At 41.6% G+C, this 24,527-nt stretch overlaps 1 protein-coding gene across 1 annotated transcript in view; it reads left to right on the top strand.

Moving 5' to 3' along the window:
• Positions 1-24,527, top strand: part of HACD2 (3-hydroxyacyl-CoA dehydratase 2) — a 113,547-nt gene that overhangs the window by 82,255 nt on the left and 6,765 nt on the right. Inside the window, exons 5-6 of the mRNA XM_034659589.1 lie at positions 20,295-20,416; positions 22,476-22,654. Coding sequence (XP_034515480.1) covers positions 20,295-20,416; positions 22,476-22,654 — 301 coding nt within the window. The remainder of the gene's footprint in view (positions 1-20,294; positions 20,417-22,475; positions 22,655-24,527) is intronic.

Below are 24,527 nucleotides of genomic sequence, written 5' to 3'. Positions count from 1 at the left end.
CTCACCCTCTGCCACCAGTGGAGAAAGGGATGTTTTCCTGCATTCTTCCAGATTGTTCTGTGAGTTCTCCTGATTTTACCAGTCAGCTGTTTCCCACCTCTTTTTGGCATACTACTGGGCTTTGTGACACTTTATCTGCCATTCTTGTCAACTTCTCAGTGAGATGCTTACAAAAAGCCTACAATCAGTGTTTAAGAAAGTAACCTGAGTTTTTTATCATTATACTGATCTTTATCTGTTTGATGCATTACAGTTTACAGAAGTCTTTATTAAGATACATTGTGGCCATTCACTCTTGACAACTGTCCCTTGAGGTAGGTTGTAGCCTCCAGTTAGAGTTCAGAAGCTAGAGAAGCAAAGTGCCTGTTACACATGCAAGTAAGCAGAGTTGGGAATGGACTTCTGATTCCAAAGTCTTCCCTCTGTATCAGAGCTTCCTTTTCACCGTTTAAATTGGGGTATGAACACAACCATATTTTTGTGTGCTGACCATGCTTTCTCTGTCCCATATGGAGTGGAAAACCCCTGTCTTGGACCCAGGAACACATGCCTCTAAAGCAGTTCTGTCATGCCACATGCATGCTGAGGTAGGATTCTCAGATCTCTCATCTGTCTGTATGTGAAGCACACACATGAGCTGTGGGCTCTGGGGCTCAGCGCCACATTGCCCACTTGCTCCTCTGTTGTTCCTCTGCTCCGGTGGCTCTGTGATGAATCCTTCCAGTTAACTAGGCTTCCTCCTTGAAAGTTCCAGGACTGTTTTTCTGTTGGAGCTTATGGATTATTTGGAACAGAATTACCCAGAAAGCTTATTTTAAAAATGCACGTTCCAAGTCCCACCCTGCACTTGATACAGAATCTCTGAGTGTGGAGCCAGAGAATATCATTATTAGTAAACTCCTCCGATAATTGTATGAATTCTAAAGTTGGAGAAACACTCTAAGATACTGTTTGTTGTGCTGTAATTTTAATTGACCTTTTCTCTTGATTTTACTTCATATTTCTACTTAATTTACTTGGAGCCTAACCAGCCCTAACCATTCTTTTCAAGTCCAAGAGCCATGGTTTCATTCTTAAGAACGAAAACCTCGGAGCTCCCTCACGCTGCTAAGTAAAGGCACTGTGGAATTTCTGGACTTTTTTCCAAAATACAGTAAATGCTGAGCTGAGCCTCATGCACAGGCCAGAGAAGTCCCAGGAGGCCCACCTTGAAGGCAGAGGGAGATCGGAAGGCACAGCACTAAAGAAGCAAAGCTGACTTTCACGTGTTTGTTTTTAAGAGCGAGGATAAAGAATCCAGCTGCTTCATTTCGGGGGGGGGGCCTGGGAAGGGCTCTGTCCTGGGCACGTACTTCATGGTGCCTGGCCAAAGCCACCAGGCTGATTACTTAGGAGGTCATTCCCACCTCCTAAGTGCAGATACTTCTCTTCCTGGGGTTTACCAAGAAATGTCACCTTCCTTGGACAGTTTATTTTCTCTGTAGTTAGAACTCAGTATTACAGAACCTGGAGGCTTAGCACCCATAACTCATGTGAGGAGTTGATGAGTGTTGACTTTGACAACTTATCCTGTAGCTTAGGACAAAACGTTTCAACATCCTGGACCTTGTTTTTCTCGTCTGTAATGCGAATATCTGTCCTGCTATGTCACGGAGTTTCGGTGAAGATGAAGTGAGAAGGCTTTGTGGAAACAAGGCGGCTGTATTCAGAAATCAAGGTCTCCAACATGCCGCTTTTGCTGAGCAGCTTCTGAAAGCCCTTGTAAAGCAGTTTCACCTCAGAAGGAATGGTCCTTCTTTCATAGAGGAACAGTTTTCTTTTTCTTCCTCTTCTCTTCTTTTTCACTCTTGCGGAAACCAAACTACTGAGTAAAGTGACACCCTCACTCCCACACTCCTCATCCTATTTTGGTTGCATTGCGGGTTTTTCTCCTCTGCTGGCTTCACAGCAGGCGCGCGCTCTGTCACCTCTCGAGGGTGCTTCTCCCATTGGTGTTTCCTGTGGCGGCATGTGCTTCTTGTTATCCCGAGTGGCCATCTGTGAACACGGTGTTTCCCTGAGGCCCAGGAAGGGCACCTTCTTATCCCCATCAATCAGAGGAGGAGCTCAGATGCTGTGTCGGGAGCACAGCGTTCCCCCTCGGTTCTGTATTGGACCCAAAGCCCTGCCACTCTGTCTTCTAGCGCAGCGCCCTTTCCACGGTGACAGTTTATTGTAGCAAAGGCCGCTGGGATACATTCAGTCTCTTTTGCCCCCTGGAATGCTGAATGTCTCAAATTCTGCACCCGATTCCATCTATTCCCATACTTTCTATTTTAAATATTTCTGTAGGTGGATTTGCATCACCTTCACTTTTAAAATTAGCACCCCTCCTAAAGGTAGAACACCTCATTATTTGATCATTAATCAGATACTGTCAAACTTGAGACGAGTCCTAGACAAAGGCAGCCATACTGTATTGCCCCTTCTACAGCTGTTCATAATTGACACCTGAAGATAGTGGTACTTTCCTCAGAGCTAGGTTGTTCATTCTGCCATTACCTATATTTAGCATAGGGGATTTGGGCAAAATCAGATTGCCTGTTTTTCCCTCAGTGTTTTTCGGTCTCTTTCCAACATTTTCTTGAGCTATGTATAAAGATTTTTATTTCAAAATACTGAAAAATACTTAGATTTTTGTAAGTTCACTTCTGCCGTCCCATGTTGCTTCTTTCTCCCATAGTCTTAGTGCTTTTGTAGCCCTTGAAAAACTCCGTTGGAACTCATTTGTTCAAAATACATTATACTCTAATGGTACTGTTCTTTGATAATTAAGTCATTTGTGTTAAAACAAGAAACAATCAAATATCTTAAACCATGCAAGCCAGCATTTACCCCGCTTCCTACAGAACATAGCCCCCTTTGTCAGTTGACCATTGAATAGGTTCCAAGTGCAACAAAATCAGGAAATCGGTTTCACTTGTATTTAATGTTAATCTTTTCCTCCTCCGGGCTCTCCTCCCCACGGTGACCCTGCCCCACAGACACCCCTATACTTGAAGCTTCTCAGGACCTTTTCTTCTGCTCTCTCACCCCAAGGGCTAACTCTGACATCTACCATTCCCAGTTGTCAACTCCAGCATGAGAGGGAACAGCTACATTAGGCAAACGCCACGGAAGGCTGCACGGTTATTTTCATTTTGGGGGCGGGGGATCTCCCTCGGGAGGAGGAGTGGGAGCCAAACCTGCCCCAGCCCAATTCATTGAAGGCTGCCCTAGAGAGGTCCAGTCCTTTCAGGCGTGGCTTCTTCCTTTTCCTCTGCCCCAGAGCTTCCAGATCTTAGGTTTTCCGGTGCATTTTATAATTCAGTTCGTCTTTTTATATATTATGCTGAAGTCCCCTTCCCCCTTGTAATTGATGTTCTGGATGCATCAGTGGGGTTGCCTACATTGCTCCTATTTTTTAATAATGAAATTTCTGACAAAGAAACTTATTGTTGGAATGCATCATCTTCAAGCACTAGACATTTCTATACTATTGGGTAATATCTTAGTCTATGTATTGCTGCTATTTACAAGTTAAAGGAAACCTGTTTAGAGCCAAGTCTGGTTCCAGCAGTCCTGAGATTAACAAAGATGCTTGACTCTTGACATTAGGAAACTATCAGGGAGAAGGAATGAGAGTGAAGGAAGGAAAAAATGGATACCTTGGGTGTGAAATAGTAGTTTCCCAAATAAGGCCATGAGATTTATGGGCTGGAGCTTACACGGTTTCAGCCTTGGTTACATGGCATCCATTTGAATTAAAGAATCACATGGGGAAGCAAAGCTCTGTGTCACAGAACTGTGCTGCTGAGTTGTATTGTCAGGGACAGTTACCAAGAAGTGAATTCTGGCATTCAAAAAGGTTCTCATCCATGAATTGAAAATGAAATGCAGTAAGGTGCTTATTTAGACTGTTTATTCCGAGCCAAAATAGGTAACTTTTTGATTACCAACATTTGTCTTTGGGTATTTGCTCGTCCCCGGCACTGTCTAGTAGAACTTCCTGCAATGATAGAAATGTCCATATCCGCACTGTTCAGTACAGTAGCTACTAGCTATATGTGAACACACTGAACCCTTGAAGTAAGGTTAGTGTGACTGAGAAACTACATTTTAATTTAGTGTAATGTAATTTAAAATATCTACGTGTTACTGGAGGTCGTCGTGTTAGTGTAGCCGTAGATGTTCAGTGTAGTGTTATCTTCCATTCTCTTGATTTCAGTCAATTGGATTTTCATATACTTGATCTCACATGTGCATGACTGTGTGATTTTTTTTTTTTTTTTAAGTAGCCTCCACACCCAACGTGGGGCTTGAACTCACGATCCTGAGATCAAGAGTCGTCTGCTCCACTGACCGAGCCAGCCAGGCACCCCTGACTGTGTGTTTTTTCAAAAAAACAGTCTGAAAGAAATGTATATAGTATACTTGGCATGCTGTGTTCTTTAGACCACTGATGATTTTTTTTTTTTTAACACTCAAACTTAAATCATTACAAAAACCCTACCTGCAAATGTGGAAAACAGTGTGGATGGTATTCTGTGTTGCAGAGATAGCAGAAGGCCATGCAGGCCCTTCCTTTCAGAGGCCTGCACTGTGGCCTCTGCAGGGGTAGATTCACCATGATAACATGTCCCAGGCTTGTCCTTTTTGAAAACCATTTCACAAGACTTTTCTATCCTATTTGAGGTAAAAGATGCCATAGAAGTACAGTCAACATTATTATCCCAATGAGCTCGAAGATTCTCATTTCACACTGTAAACGCGAGATGATTGACATGCATCGTGAGCATTGCTCAAATATGTCAGCAAAGTCAAGGAGAGTTAAAAATTATTACCTATAAATTGCTTTTAAACAGGTGTGTTCCACAGTACAATGAGTGGCATTTCTAAAGCATTGATTAATATTCATTTGAAAACTTTTAATACGTGGGAGGAGGAACTATCTCTTGAATTACCTTCTCTTCTGCCAAATCAGTCTTTTATATACTGTAGCTTTTTCAGTATAACTTTATTTTTAAGCATGAATATGGAGTGTGAGATAGTTCAATTAAAAATACATAAATCGACAAGAATACCAGTACATTCAGCCTTCTGACAACTGGCCTGCACAGCGAATGCAGCGATAACTGGTCTCTTTGGGAGTCTTGACAATGATGGGGCAGCCTGAAGAAATCATCCCCAACACCCTGCTCCTATGAAATACAGACAAAATGTATTTTCGTTTCTTCAGGGAAGAGAGTTCAGTAATGTTTTATAATTACTCATATCAAGAAGCCCTAGTCAGATACTTCTCATTACAAGATGTGATGCATCACAGATAAAATAAAGCGTATTACTAAGTTGTCTGCATTTTCCAGAAAGAGGACCCTTTTCAAGTCTGAAGTGAAACCCTGGTGCGCTTCGGGAATTTGTAAGACGTGATTTGGTGTACGTGCGCGGATATGTGTGGGTGCATGCTGAGAGTATGCTTTGCGTTTTAGAATTGCGGGGGGACTAATTATCGGGCTTGATGCATTAAAGACTTAACTTTTGTTTTCTTCAGATTGCCATCATAAATGTTTGTTTTCAACAAGAGGAGTTTTGACATCTTCTCCTTTTTACCTTATTTTACTCTGGCAAAAAATTACCAGAATAACCAAAAACTTGAAAATTTTATGTCTCGTTTGCAATTCTGAATTTGGTGTTAAACTGTTAGATCAGGGGATCTTTTGTTGAGGTCATTGCCTCCAAGAAAATTATGTTGTAAAATCTAATCAAGCTAACCAAGTTTTTAAGTAATACTGTATAGTTTTGAAAACTTGAACTTTTCAAAATGTTACATTTGTGTAGCGCTTTGTCACCTGTGCGGAAGCTATGAGCTGGCAGCAGACCTCTATCCCACAGGTGGGTCTTGAAGAGAAAGTTCAAGAAAAACCCAGCAGCTGGAGGGTGTACCATCTCACAAGAGTAGAAGGACTCATCTCAGCTACTGACTGCCAAGTGGACCCAGGGTTAGGCAGTACGAATTTTTAAAGAAAAGGTGGAAATCTAGATTATTTTTTTATGAGGAGTCTCCCAGCTTTAAAAACGGGCTCAGATATCTTTAAAGCACCATACAAGCCCAAACAGAACATCTGTGATCCAGGATTCTGGACCACCCTTTTAAATATTTTCTGCTCCAGGAGGTGGTATTCATAGCCTTGATTTCTATTTTCTGTCTTACTGAAGATTTTGCAATTATTTAAATGTTGCAGAACCGAAAGAACCATGCCATTTCATGATATATATAGCCAATCTTGTGTTCTTTTGGGTGTCATTTAGGTTTCTGACAGTGATCAGTCCTCTGCCCCCTAAAGTGTTGAGGATGCAGATTGCATTTGGAGGTTTGGGGGCAGACTCTGTGGGGCGAGTATGCCGCAGCTGTCCCCATGGGATCACAGTAACCTACTGCTGTGGTTCTAGACTGGATTAGACATATAGGATCCAGTTTGGGACTGCCTGTGACCCCATTCTGATGAGACCTCTATGCTTGAGTTGGAGTGAAGGAAATAGTTGCACGAAATAACGTGCTCTTTGGGAGTAAGAGAATCAAACAGAACTCAGGAAGAATCCTGGGAAGGCCTAGCAGCTGGAGGTCCTTAGATATCCCAGAGTTGGTAGAAGCATATTAACCTTCGAGTAGAGGGAGGGATGGCATCTCTTAAACAACACTGATACAGACAACAAAAAGCAAAACAAAGACAAAACATTGTCTTGGTAATTAATCCAAAGAGGCAGCCATCACTGAATCACAGCGTCAGCCAGCATAGATAATAGGAACTTAATAAATATTTGTTGAATTGAATTTTTCTTTTCATGGAATAATAACAACTGCTATTTATTAAATCACTAGCACCTTACTAAGCACTTGCTATGTTTTTCTGATCCTACAACAACCATGCAAAGGCAGATATTCTCCCCAGTTTCCGTATGAGGGAACAGAGGCTCAGAGGGGTAAGTAACTTTTGTGGGGACATGTAGCCCGGAAGTCTGAAGGTCTCTGATTCCAGAGTGGTACTGATTAGAGAAGAGGCTGGTTAAGGAAGGTACCACCCTCCCGTCATGTTTTCTAGGAAATGGGCTGACCACATTACGGTAACATTAAATTTGGGCTCATGGGGACATGTTAGCATTTGGATCTGCATGTCTGACCTTTGCCATAAGTACAGCATTGATTGAGCATTGCGTGTTGACTGCATGCTTATACATTTTTTTCATTGCATGTTCAGAAAATTTGATTTCATGACCAAGAGTTGTTTTGGTAAGCCAAAAAATATTTGACTAGGCCATCATCCACATCAAAAAAATAGTCTGTGGTTATTGTGTTGTAATGGAAAGAACTATTTAACCAGTTCCCTTTATCATTGTAGGTTTAAAAAAATCTATGTGGATGCACATTTTTATCTCCTTTAAATCTTTAAATGGGAAAAAATATTTCTTTATAATGTAATTCACGTTTTCCATAAAAAAGGAATAGTATCTTCTGGTTTGTTTACTAAATACCCTATCAAGGATTTTTAATAATTGCTTAATCATGGAGGACACTCTGCACGTCATTTGTCATGTAAATAAGGCTAATACTGATTCAAATTTTTTTTTAAACCACCACATGTCTGTCAATGTTTATTACATTTCAGTTTCTTTCTTACCAAGGATAGATGAAATTCCTTTTCTAACTAACTGGTTATATTTAGTTAGAACTATAAATGAGTTGTATTTTTGTTCAGAAACTTAATAAAGTTATGGAAAGGACCAGGATTATCGTCAGAATTGTCCTATTCTCCAGCCTAAGCCCTCAGCTGACGTCACCAGCCAGGCACCAGCCCTGTGACCCTTGGACTCACTCTCACTGGGGAACTGCCTTCCTCACCCAAGACTGTTCCATCCAAGTCAGAGAACATGCAGACTTGGACTGCAGACGGGTCACCATTTATTCATTCTTATTCACTCAACAAATATTTATTCAGTATCTTCTACGCTCCAGCCATTGCACGAAGCACTGGGATACATGAGAGAAGGAAAATCATGGGTGCCGTCCTCACAGTGCTTCCAGCATAGTCCAGGAGCAGAACTGAGCAGGCAGCAGTACCATAGAGTGAGATAGCTGGTAAGGCAAAGGAAGGACAGGGTGCTGCTGGGACCACATGGTCACTTCAGCTGTTCCAGTATCCCCGGCCCAGTTGTTTCTTTTCTTGGGATTGTCTTGGGGACTCAGGGAACATATACACAGTGCGTAGAATAGTGAGTGGTACTTAGGAAGTGCTCAATAAATGTTAGCTACATATTCTGTATAATGTAATCTAATCTTATCAAATAATTTTAATGACAAAGTTCTGTGCAGCTGTTTTGAATTCTTTTCCATGTCCTGAGGTTCAAAACAGATACAATTGACTTTCACATAGAAATGAATGTTTTTTTATACTTACTAAAATAGTTTCACAGTTATCTGGTAAAAATTTACACATAATTACTTTGATCATACTTAAGGAATAATTAGCCCTGCAATTGGGAGTTATCATTATCTTAATCATCATTATTATCCTAATCTAAAGCATTTATTAAAAATTGGGTTTTGGGGGCGCCTGGATGGCTCTGTCAGTTAAGTGTCCGACTCTTGGTTTCAGCTCAGGTCATGATCTCAGGGTCGTGAGCTCAAGCGTCAAGTCAGGCTCTGTGCTCAGTGCAGGGTCTGCTGGAGATTCTCTCTCTCCCTCTCCCCCTTCCCCTCTCAACCGTGTGCACATGCCCTCGCACTCTCTTTCTCTCTCTCAAATAAATCTTTAAAAAAATTAGATTTTGCCTTTTAATTAAAGCTAATGCCTCTTCAAAGCAAGTTTATGGACCTGCCCTCAGGGTATTTACCATCTAAGATAATATCAGTTGAGAGGCAGCATTAAATCTATTATTTCTTCACAAGTTCCCATTTCTCAGTGTGCTCTTATGTATATGCTTTGTTGTAAATGTTCTTATTTTTTTGTGGTTATATAGCCTGCCTCTTCTAGCAGATTCAGAGGCTTTATATCAGAAACAGTATATCCCAGAAACTAAATGATAGTTATATTTGCTCCTAATTATGCCTCCAGAAAAGTACAAAAACTCTCAGATTTCCTTCACTCAGATTCCCCACCTATGGGCATTTTACTGCGTTTGTTCCATCACTTTCTCTTCTGTATTTATATACCCATTATCATCCATCCTTTTCTGAACCTCGAAAGCAAGCTGTACTTGCTGTCCTGTCACCCCTAAATACTCAAGTTCATGTTACAGACATTCCCTTCCATCACCTGCCCTGGAAGCGATGACTTCCTATGTCCTCCCAGTCAGGAAGCCAGCACTGACACAACACTGCTGCCTTCTCTACAGGCCCCATTCAGATTTCACTAGCTGCCCAAACACTCTTTTCGTTCCATTCTGGAATGGCAAACATTTACTAAGTATTTCTGTGCTCCAGGTATTGTGCTAAGCGCTAGGATACTCAGGGAAAGGAGAAACGTGTTGCCATGGTATTCTTGCCACACACATACTCCATTTAGTTGTCAGTCTCTTAAGACGTCAGTCTGGGAGAGCTTGTTAGTCTTGCTCTGTCTCTAATGTCCTTGACAGTTTTAAAGAGTACAGGCCTTAATTTCTGTAGGGTGACCCTCAACCCACATCCATCCAGTGTTCCCCCATAACCGATTTGAGTCATGTAGAATACTACAGAAACGGTCCCATGCTGTTCTCAGGGCATCACATGAGGTGGCAGTGCCATGACTACCCATACTACCCCAGTGATGTTGACCCCAATCACCTGCTCCTGTTGGTGTCTGCCAACTTTTCCCACCTTCAAGTCACCATCTTCCCCTTTCGACTGGTTAGTATTTTGTGGGAATGACTCCCACCTGTGTCAGCCACCTCTGTGGTGGTTACCAGATGACGATCCTCTACTTCTGTTACCTCTTTTGCACATATTAGGTGGCTTCCTACTGTAAGCAATAGCTTTCCTTTTCTCTCATTTATTTATTTCATTTGTACCAGTTTGGACTCATTAGTTCCTATGCAATTCAGTGGATTGTAATCTGTTATTTACTTTGATGCTAAAATTGCCTGTGGTTTGGCCAGTCGGAACCCTTTCTCCTTGTCCTTTTGTCTCCCTCATTCATTGAGCATCTCCCTACTTTGTGACCAAAAAAAAGATTTCCAGACTTATCTTGAACTTCCCCAGTCCCAGCCCTGGAAATCAGCCATTTTGCCAAGGAGCTCTGGTTCCTTTTAGTGGGAGATGGTGTTTAGGAGCCAAGATCTGGGTAGCTGGGGTGCTTCATGCTACTGGGGTGTTAATGCTTCTAGGTCCTCTCAGTGGAGAAAGCTAGGAGATACACACACACACACTCTCTCTCTCTCTCTCAAATACTATACATATATAGATACTCATACACATGTACATCTAAAAGTACATAGCTCTGTGTGCATGTCTGTATGTGTGTTTAATTATGAGTTCATGCGGATTCCTCCAGTTATAATTCAGCACCTTAGTGTTCTTTCTGGCATCCTCCTTCCATGTTTGTGAATACCTCTCCAACAGTAAGAAGCCCATTTTTTTTTTTTTTAGCATATTGATTTCTTTGCTCAGTTTACTCACTCACTCCATGTAACTGATTTCCCAACCACACTGGTCATCTTTTCTACCATCACCTCTTGTCTCTCCCTCACCTCCCTATCCCTGGTTGCCCAGCCTCTAATTCATCTGTCTGCAGCCCCCCAGCCTTCCTTCTTCTGTCCATTCCCTTGGACTCCAGGCCCACTGGTCTTCATGTCCACATGGCTCCCTACCCCTCACCATCTTGAGCTTTCAGCCCCCATGCTGACTCCTCTGTGAGGGGAAGGGAAAGAGACACTTAGGTGAACCTTAATGCCTATCCAGAAACAAATTTGAAATGATTGGGGTGATCACTTCTCTGGAAACCAGAGGCTTGTCCCGCAAGGTATTCCATTCTTTCTTTTTTCTCATTTTCTTTTTTATCTTTGTTTTTATGAGTTCCATTCAAATCATATTTTATAGTCTGATTCCTGCAGAGCAGAGATAGAAAAGGAAACAAGCGTTTGAGATAGATTTTAGGGGCCTTGGCAATAAGTTAAACCCAGGAAGTGAAACAGGGCTAAAACAAAAAAGCAGTGAAGATCATTAGCAAAGCAAGGCTCAGGGAAGAAGATTCACACTAATTGTAGGGAGTTCATTAGGGTTGGTTTCAAGTTCTTATGTTGGTTTCTTTTTTTTTTTTTTAAAGATTTTATTTATTTATTTGACAGAGATAGAGACAGCCAGTGAGAGAGGGGAACACAAGCAGGGGGAGTGGGAGAGGAAGAAGCAGGCTCATAGCAGAAGAGCCTGATGTGGGGCTCGATCCCACAACGCTGGGATCACGCCCTGAGCCGAAGGCAGATGCTTAACCACTGTGCCACCCAGGCGCCCCCTTATGTTGGTTTCTATCTCAAGTCAGCTGATTCGTGACTAAGTTCATTTCATGGATATATTCAAGATATCTGGACAGCAGTGATCTGGAATTTTTCATACTTTACTCCGTCCTTTTCAGTGAGCCTATTCCACTTAGTTCCTTCAGTGTCTCCTCTTCAGAGGTGGGCCACATTTTTTGGAAAACTTAATAGCTTTTGTAATACTAGGAGATTGTCACACTTACCTATTCTTGGCTCCTGTATATGGGTTCCTTTGAAGTTTTCTTGGTTTCATAAGAGAGGTGTTCTCCGCATAACAGTAGGGGTGTGTGTGTGTGTGTGTGTGTGTGTGTGTGTGTGTACTGTTCAGAGTTAATTGGGTTCAATTTCTGTAAGCCTCACTTGCCTCATCTGTAAAATGGGGATTTAATGAGGTAATATATGTAAAAATATGCTTGGTATACAGTAAGAGTTCAGTAACTATTGAGTATAATTATTATTTTTACTGCTGTTGTCACCAAAATTATTAAAAAGGGATTATTCACGGGCACCTGGGTGGCTCAGCTGGTTAAGCATCTGCCTTAGGCTCAGGCCATGATCTCAAGGTCCTAGGATCGAGCGCTGCATCAACCTCCCTGCTTAGGGAGTCTGCTTGTCCTTTCCCTCAGCCCCGCTCATGCTCTCTCTCAAATAAATAAATTCTTTAAAAAAAAAAAAAAGAATTATTCCAAAAAAAAAAAAAATTAAAAATAGTCCAAGGACTTGACTAGACATTACTCAAGAGAAGATATACAGATATACAAATGACCCAGTAAACACGTGAAAAAATACTCAACATCAATAACTATTAGGGACTGTGTTTCAAAGGCACAGTGAGATGCCACTTCGTACTCACTAGGATAGCTGCAATCGTAAAAAAAAAAAAGAGAAAAGAAAGAAAGAAAAGAAAAAAGAAAGAAAGAAAATGACCAGTATTGATGAAGATGGGAAGAACTGGAACCCTTGCTGGGAGTGTAAAATGGTGTAGCCACTATGGAAAGTTTAGCAATTCCTCAAAAAGTTAAATATAGAATTACCATATGACCCAGCAATTGCACTCCTAGATACATGCCCAAAAGAACAAAAAACGGTACCGTGATGTACACCCATGTTCATAGCAACATTATTCACAATAGCCAAAAAGTGGAAACAGCCCAAATGTCCATAAATAATTGAACAAGTAAAATATAATGTACACAAACAACGGAATATTATTCAGCTTTTAAAAGGGAAGAAATTTTATGGGGCACCTGGGTGGCTTGGTTAAACATCCAACTCTTGATTTTAACTCAGTCATGATCTCAGGGTTGTGAGATGGAGCCCTGTGTTGGCCTCTGTGCTGGGCGTGGTGCCTGCTTAAGATTCTCACTCTCCCTCTGCCCCTCCCCGCCCTGTGCTCGCTCATTCTGTCTCTCTCTCCAAAAAAAGATTAAAAAATAAATAAAAGAAATTCTGGAACATACTACAACATGGATGAACCTTGAAGGTATTATGTTAAATAAGCCAGACAAAGGAGGACACATATTGTATGATTCCCCTTAAATGAGGTACCTAGAATAAGCAAATTCTTAAAGACAGGAAGTACACTAGTGGTTACCAGGGACTAGAGGGACAGAATGGGGTTATTACTTAGTGGGTACACTGTTTGGGATGATGAAAGTTTGTTTTTTTTTTTTTTTAAGATTTTATTTATTTATTCGACAGAGATAGAGACAGCCAGCGAGAGAGGGAACACAAGCAGGGGGAGTGGGAGAGGAAAAAGCAGGCTCATAGCAGAGGAGCCTGATGTGGGGCTCGATCCCATAACGCCGGGATCACGCCCTGAGCCAAAGGCAGACGCTTAACCGCTGTGCCACCCAGGCACCCCGGATGATGAAAAGTTCTTGAGATGGATAGTGGTGGTGGTCGTACAACATGCTCAATGTACTTAATGCCGCTAAATTATATACTCCAAAATGGTTAAAGTAGTAAATTTTATGTTATGTGTATTTTACCACAGACAAAAAAAAAGAGATTACTGAGATTCTAAGATGATATAACACGAAAAACATGCTTATGTGTACTTCCTTTTTTCATAGTGTCCATTGGTTATAAATATATTGACCCCCTCCCCTGACACACACACACAGTCTGTCAAAGGAAGGCTGAAGAATGACATTTGTAGAGATAAACAGGTCATAGGAAAGGAAAGTTGGGAGGGGGCAGTCAAGTGAACCTAGAACAGGGGTTGGCCTGTGGGTCAAATCTAGCCCGTAATTTGTGATGGTTTTTATGTTTCTAAAGGGTGTAAAAAACAACAAAGATGAATACATGATAAAGTCGACATGTGACAGCAAAGCCTAAAATATTTGTTATTTAGTCTTTTACAGAAAAAGTTTGCCAACATCTGGTTGGGAACATTGCTGTGGGCTGAATTGTGATCCCCCCAAATTTGTGTGTGGAAGCTCTAACCCCCAGTGTTGTGGTATTTGGAGGTAGGCCCTGTGGGAGGTACTTAGGTTTAGATGAGGTCATGAGGGTGGGGTCCTCAGGAGGAGATTGGTCCCCCTAGAAGAAGAGACCCCAGAGAGCTCTCCCCTCCCATCCTGCCCCATGAGAACACCGTGGTGATAAGGCACTAGCTGCAAACCAGGAAGAGACCCCTCACCAGAAACCCAACATGCTGGCGCCTTGATCTTGGACTTCCAGCCTCTAGAACTGTGAGAAAACACATTTCTGTTGTTTAAGCCGCCAGTCTGTGGTATTTTATTACGGCAGCCTGAGCAGACTTAAGACAAACATACTCTTCAGAGTTCTGCCAAGAACAGACTCTACTCCTCGCCTCTTAGATTTTACCAAAATCTCCTCTCTTCACAAATGAAGGGGGTATTTAGAAGAGGAAAGAATGATAAGGGTATTTCTTTGAAATAAGCAGAGTGGCAAGCAGTGGGTTACAAAATGCTAAGAAGAATAGGGGTTCTACAATAGTGATTTTCTTTGTGGCACCATCTGTTTTTCTTTGAATGTAATAAAAATGACAGCTTTTCATGTACTGATACTCCCTGAGCCTTTTAAAGTCAAACATATGATGCTATTTGTGTGTAAAGGTTTTTCTCTTGCACCCATTTGTTTCTCCAGCTTGAATTTCTGTGTAAACTCCCTTGGCTAAATTACACAAGCCGCCCACACCCAGCGCCTCCTCCCTCGCTGTAGAGCCAGGGATGGAAACCTGGCTTCTGCAGCGTGGAGGGTCCAGTATGCAACTTGCTGACTGCACCAGGCAGAGGAAGGTTTCCTGGCGGGCAGAGCTGCCCCACGCCCACTCCCCGATTTGTGCCATGATTGTGAAGTTGCACCTTTGAAACATGGCCTCAGGACATTTTTGGCAACCAACCCTTTGTCCCTCTCTTTTCTTTTGTAAACCTTGATAATCCTCCTTTATCTCCCTCCCCCCCCTTTTACCCTTTTACCCTCCTTTTACCCCTTTTACCCTAATACCCCTTTTCTCTTAAAAGGCAATAATGTAATTTAAGGTAAACATCAGGGTGCCTGGCTGGCTCAGTTGGTAGTCAAAAGCGGTCATGACTTCAAGCCTGTTGGGCGTAGAGATTACTTTAAAAAAAAGAGATTACTTTAAAAAAAAATTTTTTAAATAAACATATTCTTTTTAAAAAAACCTTTATGGGGATGCCTGGGTGGCACAGTCGTTAAGCATTTGCCTTCGGCTCAGGGTGTGATCCTGGCATTCTGGGATCGAGCCCCACATTGGGCTTCTCCGCTAGGAGCCTGCTTCTTCCTCTCCCACTCCCCCTGCTTGTGTTCCCTGTCTCGCTGGCTGTCTCTATCTCTGTCAAATAAATAAATAAAATCTTTAAAAATAAATAAATAAATAAAAATAAAAATTAAAAAAACCTTTATGGAGGTATAATTTACATACCATCAAGTTCACCATTTTAGGTACAATTCAATGCTTTTTAGTAGATTTACCAAGTTGTGTTACTAGTTCTAGAGAATTTCTGCCCCCTCACTATGATCCTCATGCCTTTTAAAAGTTCGTTCCCAGTCCCAGCCTCTGGCAACCAATAATCTTTCTGTCTCTAGATTTGCCTTTTCTGGACATTTCATATAAATGAAATCGTTTGCAGTTGGTGTCTTTCAGTTAGCGTCGTGTTTTTGAAGTTCATCTATATTGTAGCATGTATCAGTATTTCTTTCCTTTAAGTGTGACCAAATAGTATTGCATTGTATGGATTATGTCACGTTTTGTTTATCCATTTACAGTTGATGGACATTTGAGCGGTTTTTACTTTTCGGCTCTTCTGGGTAATGCTGTGTCACCGTTAGCCGGCACATCTTTGTGCAGGCATATTAAACCTCTTTTTCTTGATAATTAACAAAATTCTGTGTTTCTGGTTCCTAATTCAAAAAGGCGCTGGGTTGAACTTTTTTTTTTTTTTTAAAGATTTTATTTATCCATTTGAGAGAGAGAGAGAGCACTTGCCCATGGCGGGGGGTGGGCAGAGGGAGAGGGAGAAGCAGGCTTCCCGCTGAGCAGGAAGCCCCATGTGGGGGCTCAAGGGGGGGGGCGCTAAATCCCAGGACCCAGATCTTGACCTTACCCAAGCTCTTAACCAGCTGAGCCCCTGGGTGCCCCTGGGTTGAACTTTTTATAATCCTAGGCCTTAGCCCCTCCAAAAACCCTTCCAAAGCTAAACTGGCTGGTTTGTTTGTTGTTGTTGTTGTTGTTTGAGGTGGGTTTTTTTGGGGTTTTTTTTTGGTTTTTTTTTTGCCTCATTGATCTTTTTTCTCTGAGTCACTGGCCCTTGATAGAAAGGGGGCTCCCCAGTTGTGAGAAAAATGTTCCCAACTCCTGCTTTCAAAAAAGAAAGAAAGAGAGAGAGAGAGAGAGAGAAAGAAAGAAAGAAAGAAAGAAAGAAAGAAAGAAAGAAAGAAAGAAAGAAAGAAAGAAATTAAAAGAAAATAGAAGGTATGATTCAAGTGAAGGGGCACAGACTCCGCACATGTCTTTGTGTGCAGACTGCCAGAGGCTGAGCAAGCCAACTGAGAGGGTCCTGGCAGCCCTGAAGACCTTAAGGTCAGGGAGTAAAGAGCCAGGGAACTATGCCCTGGTGTACCCTCAGCAGTCAATAACGAAGGGAGGTCTTAAAGTTATTCTCTCTTCTCTCACCTTTGATAAAGGCAGATTAATTTTAAGAGGTACTATTTAAAGTCTCTACCCATTTTTTTTCCAACTAAAAAAATTTCCACTTATGCAAGGAAGTTAGTATTAGCCACAGTTTCATGCCTTTCCCATGTACAGGTTATTCGCACACCCCTCACCAAAGAACAGCAGCTGGAAGCCCTCGGCGGCCACTGTCCAGGGCAGCTTTCCACCCCTGCTGCACACACACACACAGCACTTTCTCCTGAGCAGCACTTTCTCACAGCACTTTCTCACCCCTCACAGCACTTTCTCCTGAGCAGGCTCAGTTTAGCTGTGTCCAGGGTCTGGGAGCACGCAACTTTAGGTGGTGGCCTATTTTATTAGTCATCTGGTTTGTTACACAGCTCTTATTTTGAACCAGGTGTTTTACCCCTGTTAGGTCTGCCATTAGTCTTGTGTATGCCTCTTGCACACAACATTCATTTACGTGTTTTCATGTAGTTAACCCTCTCCTTTCCAAAGTAAGCTTGCTAGTTCAGGGGTTCTTATAACCTGCTTCGATCTCTGGGTGGGATCTAATCCATTTGTAATGAATCATTGGGATGAGACTGTTAATGTGGCCAAATACTGCTTGGCTGCTTGGCTGCCTGGTTGCCTGGTTGCCTGGTGGGTCTGTCATCTGAGGAACCGCCTGCACCCTGTGGGCATGCATGAAGCTTGCAGTTCACCAACAACCTGTCTCTTGGATTCCATAAGCTAGGTCTTCCCCATTCGGTACTGGAGTCGTTTTGTTATTGCTGAATCATGGATAGTTTACGGTTAACCTGGTTAAATTTTATCTTACTGGGGTTTTTTTGTTGTGGTAAACCGCAGATAGCAAAATTTAACCATTTTAACCATGTTTAAGTGTATGGTTCAGGTGCAGTAAGTACATTGCTGTGATTGTGTAATCATCACCACCATCCGTCTCCAGAACGTTTTTCATCTTCCCAAACCAAAACTCTGTACCCACTAAGCATTATTCCCTATTTCCTCCCACCCCTAGCCCCTGGCAGCCTTCTGCTTCTACTTTCTGTCTCCCAGAATTTGACTACTCTGGGTACCATATGAACAAGATCGTATAGTATTTGTGCTTTTGTGACTGACTTATTTCACTTAGCAAATTGTGTTCAGCGTTCATCCATGTTGTAGCATGTGTCAGAATTCCCTTACTTTATAAGACTAATATACATTGCATGTATATACCACATTTATTTATGGATTCAACTGTTGATGGGCATTTGGGCTGTTTCCACCTTTAGGCTGTTGTGAGTAACACTCCTGTGAACACAGGTGTACAAATACTTGTTTGAGTCTCATTCATCTTTCTAGCTTCAGCTCATTACATTCTACCCCTGTTTTGTGTCATTGGATAATTGTCTTCAAATCAGATAAGCTTGATCTCCAACATTTACCCAAGTACCTTGTTTTTGCTGTTGTTTCTTATTGTAGTAGGCTCCACGCCCAGCGTGGAATCCAGTGTGGGGCTTGAGCTCATGACTCTGAGAACAAGACTTGAGAAATCAAGAGTTGGACGCTTAACTGACTGAGCCACCCAGGTGCCCCGACCTAAGTCCCTTCTTAATAACAGTGCTGTATTTCCTATTGGTCTGAAGATATCATTTTTATAAAATGGCCATTTCTCCCATTCTGTCTTTTTAAAATTATAACATGGTCTTCCCAGCTGGGCTCCGGGAGCAGCTGCTTTCACAAATTCAGCCTGAGTCTGAGCTTGTTATAGTTCTTTTGGTGGGGCGGGGAATGAGTCAGATTCGGCTGGATCAAAGTGCAGGGTTTGAGGGGGGTTTGTTTACTTTTTACTTGTCTTTCTGAAGGCCACTGAAGACTACACAGAAACAAAAATTAGGTATCAAAAGCAGGAACTTAGTCTTGGGGTGACCTGATGAGAATTGAATTTGTTTGCTCCACAAACATTTATTGAGCTCCTACTTGTGAAAAGCACAAAGTGCTTTTGGGAATCAGAAGATGAATAAAACACATTCCCTGCTTTCAAGATGATTAGAATGCAAAATATTGAAAGAACTTTCTGCTGCAACCCAGAGATCTTTAAGCAAGGCTTCGTCCCATAGCTGTAAAATAAACCTCAAGGATGAAGAGGATTACAAAATACATCAAAAAGCAAAATGTGCTCTGAAAATTGTGTTTTAGTATAGATAGGTTTTAAGCAAGGATTTGGGGACAGACTGAAAAATGAAACATAAAAGCTTCAGAGGTGTTTAGGTTTCACTTTGGCTAATGTAAGAGCACCAGGAAAACAAAAAGTACTCTTGCTCTTGACAATGTAAAATTCTTATTATTTTAGGGGTTAGTAACTATGCATTTATGAAATTCTTTGTCAGAGCAATTTAGTTAATAGGTATGTAAATGACTAGTTATTTTATTGTGTAGGTGGATCGCTCCATGTACACTTTCTGAGGAAGAATATAAGTGCTAAAAGCTATTCACATTGCAAATGCAAAGAAGAAAAGTTAAAGTTAGAATACTGTACCTTTGTTGTATTAGGCGTTAGGATGAGACAGAGAAGATCCATCTTGTCAAAATCTGCTGCGTTCACTCAGTGGAATTTCTTAGTCACATCCAGCTCTCTGTCTGTTTCGAATACAAGGAAACGTGAGTGAATTGGGTGCAGGGTAGTTTCTTATTACTGGTCTTCAAGCCTGGATCCAGGATCATTATAAACCTGGCTGGGGGGCTGGTGGAGGTACTGAAAGCAAATGCCAGGGCGGCAGAAGTACGTTTCCACCTGAGATTTGCGGTCCAAGGCATCTAGTGAGAACAGCCCCCAAAAACCACCTGGGGTGGGGGGCTGTTTTAAAGTTCATTGCATTTTCAGCATGAAAGTGATTCAGAGAGAGTTGGAAATTCCAGAGCCCTTCTGGCTGTAGCCACCTCCTGTGGTCAGCATGGAAGCTTTTATAATTTTTAAGTTAAACCAGGCTTCATCTGGGGGAAAAAGTCACCAGTGGGAGAGAATAAATGAGCCCAGCCTTTCAGGTGGTCTCTACTCTTCTTTCCTCACTTGAATTTGTCCTACCCAGTGAATGAGCCTTGTCTTCAGCTGTGTCTCAATCATGACATTCCTCTTCTTTGAAATTTCCTCAGACTCTTAGTTGTCGTGCAAATCAAATTAAAATTCTTATTAATGGACAGACCCCAGGCTTTCCACCGATGTGCCCTTCTGCCTCTTATCTAACTAGTCTTGGCTCCCACTAACATCAGTCCACATTCTCCACAGGAGGCCCACAGACAAAACTCACTCATCTGTGTTCGTTTTTTCCTGTGGCCTATAGCTCATGGAATTCCTGTTTCTGCTTCTCTTACTCATCAGTAAGCTGAGTTCTTCTCACTTGCCCCCATTCACTTGGCTCTACACAGTTGCTCTCATAGGCACGTGTTCTGGATGTGGCAGAGCTCTTCCTGTTCTGTGGCCACTGATGATCAGACCGGGGCTGTGTCCACTTGCTCAACCGCCCAGCTCTACAAGGGAGCAGGGGGCTGGCGCTGCACACTGGGAGTGCTTCTTTGTTAAAATGTTTTATGTGTTTGCTTTGCTTTTGTTTTCCTTTTCCTTCAGGTGCAGAGTGAAGACAGTGTCCTCCTGTTTGTTATTGCCTGGACAATCACAGAAATTATCCGTTACTCCTTTTACACTTTCAGTCTGTTAAACCATCTACCTTACCTCATCAAATGGGCCAGGTAAAGTACATGGGATGAAGATTAACTTTTGAAATGACCCATCACTGTATTTGTCCTTTATTGCTAAATATTGCCTCCAAGCTCCTAAAAATAAAGTTGTATGATATCAACTATATTTCAGTTTTGTTTTTTTTTTAATTGTATGAGACAGTAGTTGGGATTGATGATCGGGATAAGGGATGCTACTTAACTTTGATTAATAGAAACACTGGTTTAAGTTTGATACACTTAAGTTATTTTTATTGGATCAGTTATTTTCATTTAAATTTTTCAATAGAGATTTGATGTAACATCTCTTTTTTGTTCATATCAAGTTTTACTGATGAGCTCCTGCCATTATGTTTTTTGAACTAAGTCCAATTCTCCTAGTCTCAATTTTGCCAAGCTATGACTCTTAATTTTTAATTAATAACCAATGTTACATGCTGTTTTATCTTGTTAGCAATTTGATTTTGCTTTGATAATTTTTGCCAGTAATATTATGAATTGGGTAAAGGCTGACAGTTCTTCTGTTTATCTGAGCTAATTCATGAGATGGTTGTGAGCAGTTTTCTGAATTGGAGAGGACTGTGGGGAGAGTGACAAAGCAAAAGGATCAAAATTGTTCTTGGGGCCCAATGCCTCATTTCCTAGAAGGAAAATGGTAGTTCCCAGACAACTTTTGAGTTTGATGATTAAATCAGAGATATAAACCAATTGTTTCCAGCATTTCAAGTATGCAGACTCCTTTCTTTCCCACCCCCCGCCCCAGTATGTAGTTTTCTTAGGAAAAGGGAAGAATGGGAAGAGATGGCAGTTACTAACTCACCAACCTGGGGAGGCATTGCGGGAGCTGTCTGCTCTTGTTACAGGGAGAGTTTGCTGGCCAAGCCCTGATCTTAACAGTGGAGAATGACTCTTCCGCCCGTGGTTGTCCAGGGCCTATGGAAGAATCTTCCCATTCCACCATCCTCTTTAGCATAGCTGAAGTTGGCCTCGGGGAATACTGGAAACACGGCTTCCATTCTTTGTCACTGATTTCTTGGCACAACTTCTGCACCTGGAAGTTTGCTTGCTTGTCAGCCACAAACAGCCAGAGCCTCTTTAAAATTTGAGCTGCTGGTTTCTTTAGCAATACTTACACCTCAGAATGATTTCCAGTTAGTTCCATAGGATGAACTTCTCTCTGAATTCTTTTTGAAACAGAGAACTCCTTTTTGAAGTAAAAAAAAAAAAAAAGGTGCGGATTCTACTATGTAATAGTCATTGTAGGGGTTTTCTATTGAAAAATTACACAGTGACCAAAGCTATTGTGAATTTTTTAAGGTCTTTAAAGTTGGCATAGATTTCATTTTTCACGGTGCTGTGCATAGACATTTGACTAATGGTAGCTGTTGAAGCACACTGGATGTGCTGTTCTTTCCAGTGCCCAGACCGACGTGGTGTGCTTTGTAGGGATTCCTAGGCACGTGCTCCAGCACCGCCCCCACCAGCTCCCTGCAAAGCCCCTAGCTCCACTCCCACCCCTGCCACAGGGCAGGACCCTTCTATTAAATCAGGACTCGGTGCCCCAACTTTACCAATGATTGACATCATCTTTATTATTTTAGGGAATTGTATTGAATGTTGTTTATTTAGTTGGACCAAATTTTGAGGCTGACGAAACACATTTATTTTATTTTAGAACATTCAGAGACATACCTGCTATGGGCTCTTTTCAAAAACTGGCATGTAAAACCTGAATTTAAACAATGGGTAAACAGAGCAGGGCGTCTGGCTGGCTCAGTCAGTAGAGCATGCGACTCTTGATCTCAGGGTCATGAGTTCAAGCCCTGCGTTGGACATGGAACCTACTTTTAAAAGAAAGAAAGAGAGAGAGAGAGAGAGAGAAGGGAGGGAGGGAGGGAGGAAGAAGAGAAAAGAAGAAAAGAAAAGAGAAAAGAAAAGAAACAGTGGGTAAACAGGAGAATGTAGAAATAACAGCTTCCTGAAAGACCAGTACTGATTAGAGGGGTGGGAATGTATCTTTCTACTAACGCTGGCTTTGAGCCTCAGTCATGAATATTTTGTTTTGTTTTAGGTACACACTTTTCATTGTGCTGTACCCAATGGGAGTGTCAGGAGAACTGCTCACAATATATGCCGCTTTGCCCTTTGTCCGACAGGCTGGCCTGTACTCCATCAGTCTACCTAACAAATACAACTTCTCCTTTGACTATTATGCATTCCTAATTCTGATAATGATCTCCTACATTCCAAGTAAGTAAACAATTACGCATATATTTATATATGTTTTTAAAATTGGCTCTACAATAATTAGAGTCAAATGCCTTTGGATGTTTTTATACCATATCCAAGTAAATGTAAATCTAATTTATTAGGAACGCTTTGGTTTTTATTGAATGCTGACTGTCGGAGGGAATTTTCTCTAGTAATAGCTGAACAAAGATGAACCCTTCTCAATACAGCTGCCAAAATGCAGCCCTTCTCAGTGTGTGGGTTGGAAACTGAATATCAGGAAAGGTGAACTACCTATTGGGGCAATGTACTGAGTGCAAAACGGAAAAGGCCATGAAAGACCTTACCTTGACTTTTTCTGTCTTTAGAAACTGCTTTTTATGGTATTTGGAAAACATTGTAAAGAGATTTTTGCATTTTCATTGTATCAAAATAGACACTTCATTTTTAAGGAATCAGCAGCTAACCAGAAACAAATAGCAAAATAAAAATAGATTAATTTTTTTTTCTATATACCTTATTTTCTTGTTTGGAAATAGGCACTAAAATCATCTGAACAGGACATAATGTTCTCTTCAGAACAGTTTCCAGTTATATTAATAGTACTGCTAAAGGTTTCAATACAGATGAGCAAAAGTGCCTATCCCCCATACTCGGTAACAAGGAGAAGTGGCCATGTTTGAGGCTTCTGCGAAGTGAGTCCTGTTTGCTGAGGAAGAGTTGTTTTGTCCTTTTCTTGAATTCTGATATTCACTTAAAATCCTGTGATTGATTTTCACATATCCAAAAGGATTTTGTTTTTAACTGAGAATATATGAAGTTTAAGGTTTCTTCTCATTTACCTATTTCTGTAGCCATTGTGACTGTGAATCTTATTTTGGTCTATAAGATTCTATATTCTTCCCTAAACCTCAGGTTAAATTCAGACAGGAAGGTTGGATTTTTCTTCAGCCCACAATGTGAACTGAATGAATCATCCTAACAATCGTAAGCGACATGTTTGTGTCCCTCTATGGAAAATTGCATTTCATGCGTTGTGAGAAAAAAAACTACATCCAGATTTCATGTGAGCGTTTATCTCAGAGAAATTCTTGGATAGCAGTTCTGCTTAATGATTCATTTTCCACTCTTTATTAATTATCGAGTCCTCCCTCCTCTTTGGTGCTGGAACCATGGTGGCCAAAGGCCTTTTCTCTTCAAATTGAAAAAGGCAGTTGATTTTCAAAGAAGTCATAAATAGGGAAGAATCTAAAAATGTAATAAAAATTAGCTTACAGTTCATCTCTTTAGTTTTGTTCCATTAGAGTTTCATTTTTCCAGTCTCTAAAGCAACAATTGGAGTTTTGCCACACCCAGAGTAACGTATATTAACATATATTATCCCAGTGGACACCACAGGATTTATTTAAAAATCAGCATAAGGGGGTGTCTGGGTGGCTCAGTTGGTTAAGTGTCTGACTTCAGCTCAGGTCATGTTCCCAGAGTCCTGGGATTGAGTCCCGCATCAGGCTTCCTGCTCAGCGGGGAGCCTGTTTCTCCCTCTCCCTCAGCCCCTCCCTCTGTTTGAGCACTGCCCCCCCTAAATAATATCTTTAATAAAATAAAATAAAATCAGCATAAGGTTTGAATGAATAAGAGACAGATGCCAGATTGGATAACTGGAAAAGGAGCAGGGAGGGTGTAATGAAATCAAACCAATAGCAGGATGCTGCCACATTGAAAGAAATCTGGGGGCCCCTACCTAAGAGTTGCTCTAAGACCTTAGTCTGCCGAGGAAGGAGGGTCTTCATTCCAGGAGCAGCTCTCCAGGACAGGCTCAGTCTCTCTGTACCTCCTGGTTTTTTTGTTCTCTGGTGGCCAACCAGTGCCCAGTCTTTTGCCTCTGCCTCCTGGC

The sequence above is a fragment of the Ailuropoda melanoleuca genome, chromosome 1 (assembly GCF_002007445.2).
Source record: "Ailuropoda melanoleuca isolate Jingjing chromosome 1, ASM200744v2, whole genome shotgun sequence".
In the NCBI taxonomy this organism is placed as follows: Eukaryota; Metazoa; Chordata; class Mammalia; order Carnivora; family Ursidae; genus Ailuropoda; species Ailuropoda melanoleuca.
Note: the sequence above shows the minus strand (reverse complement) of the source record. Positions and strands in the feature narration are given on the sequence as shown.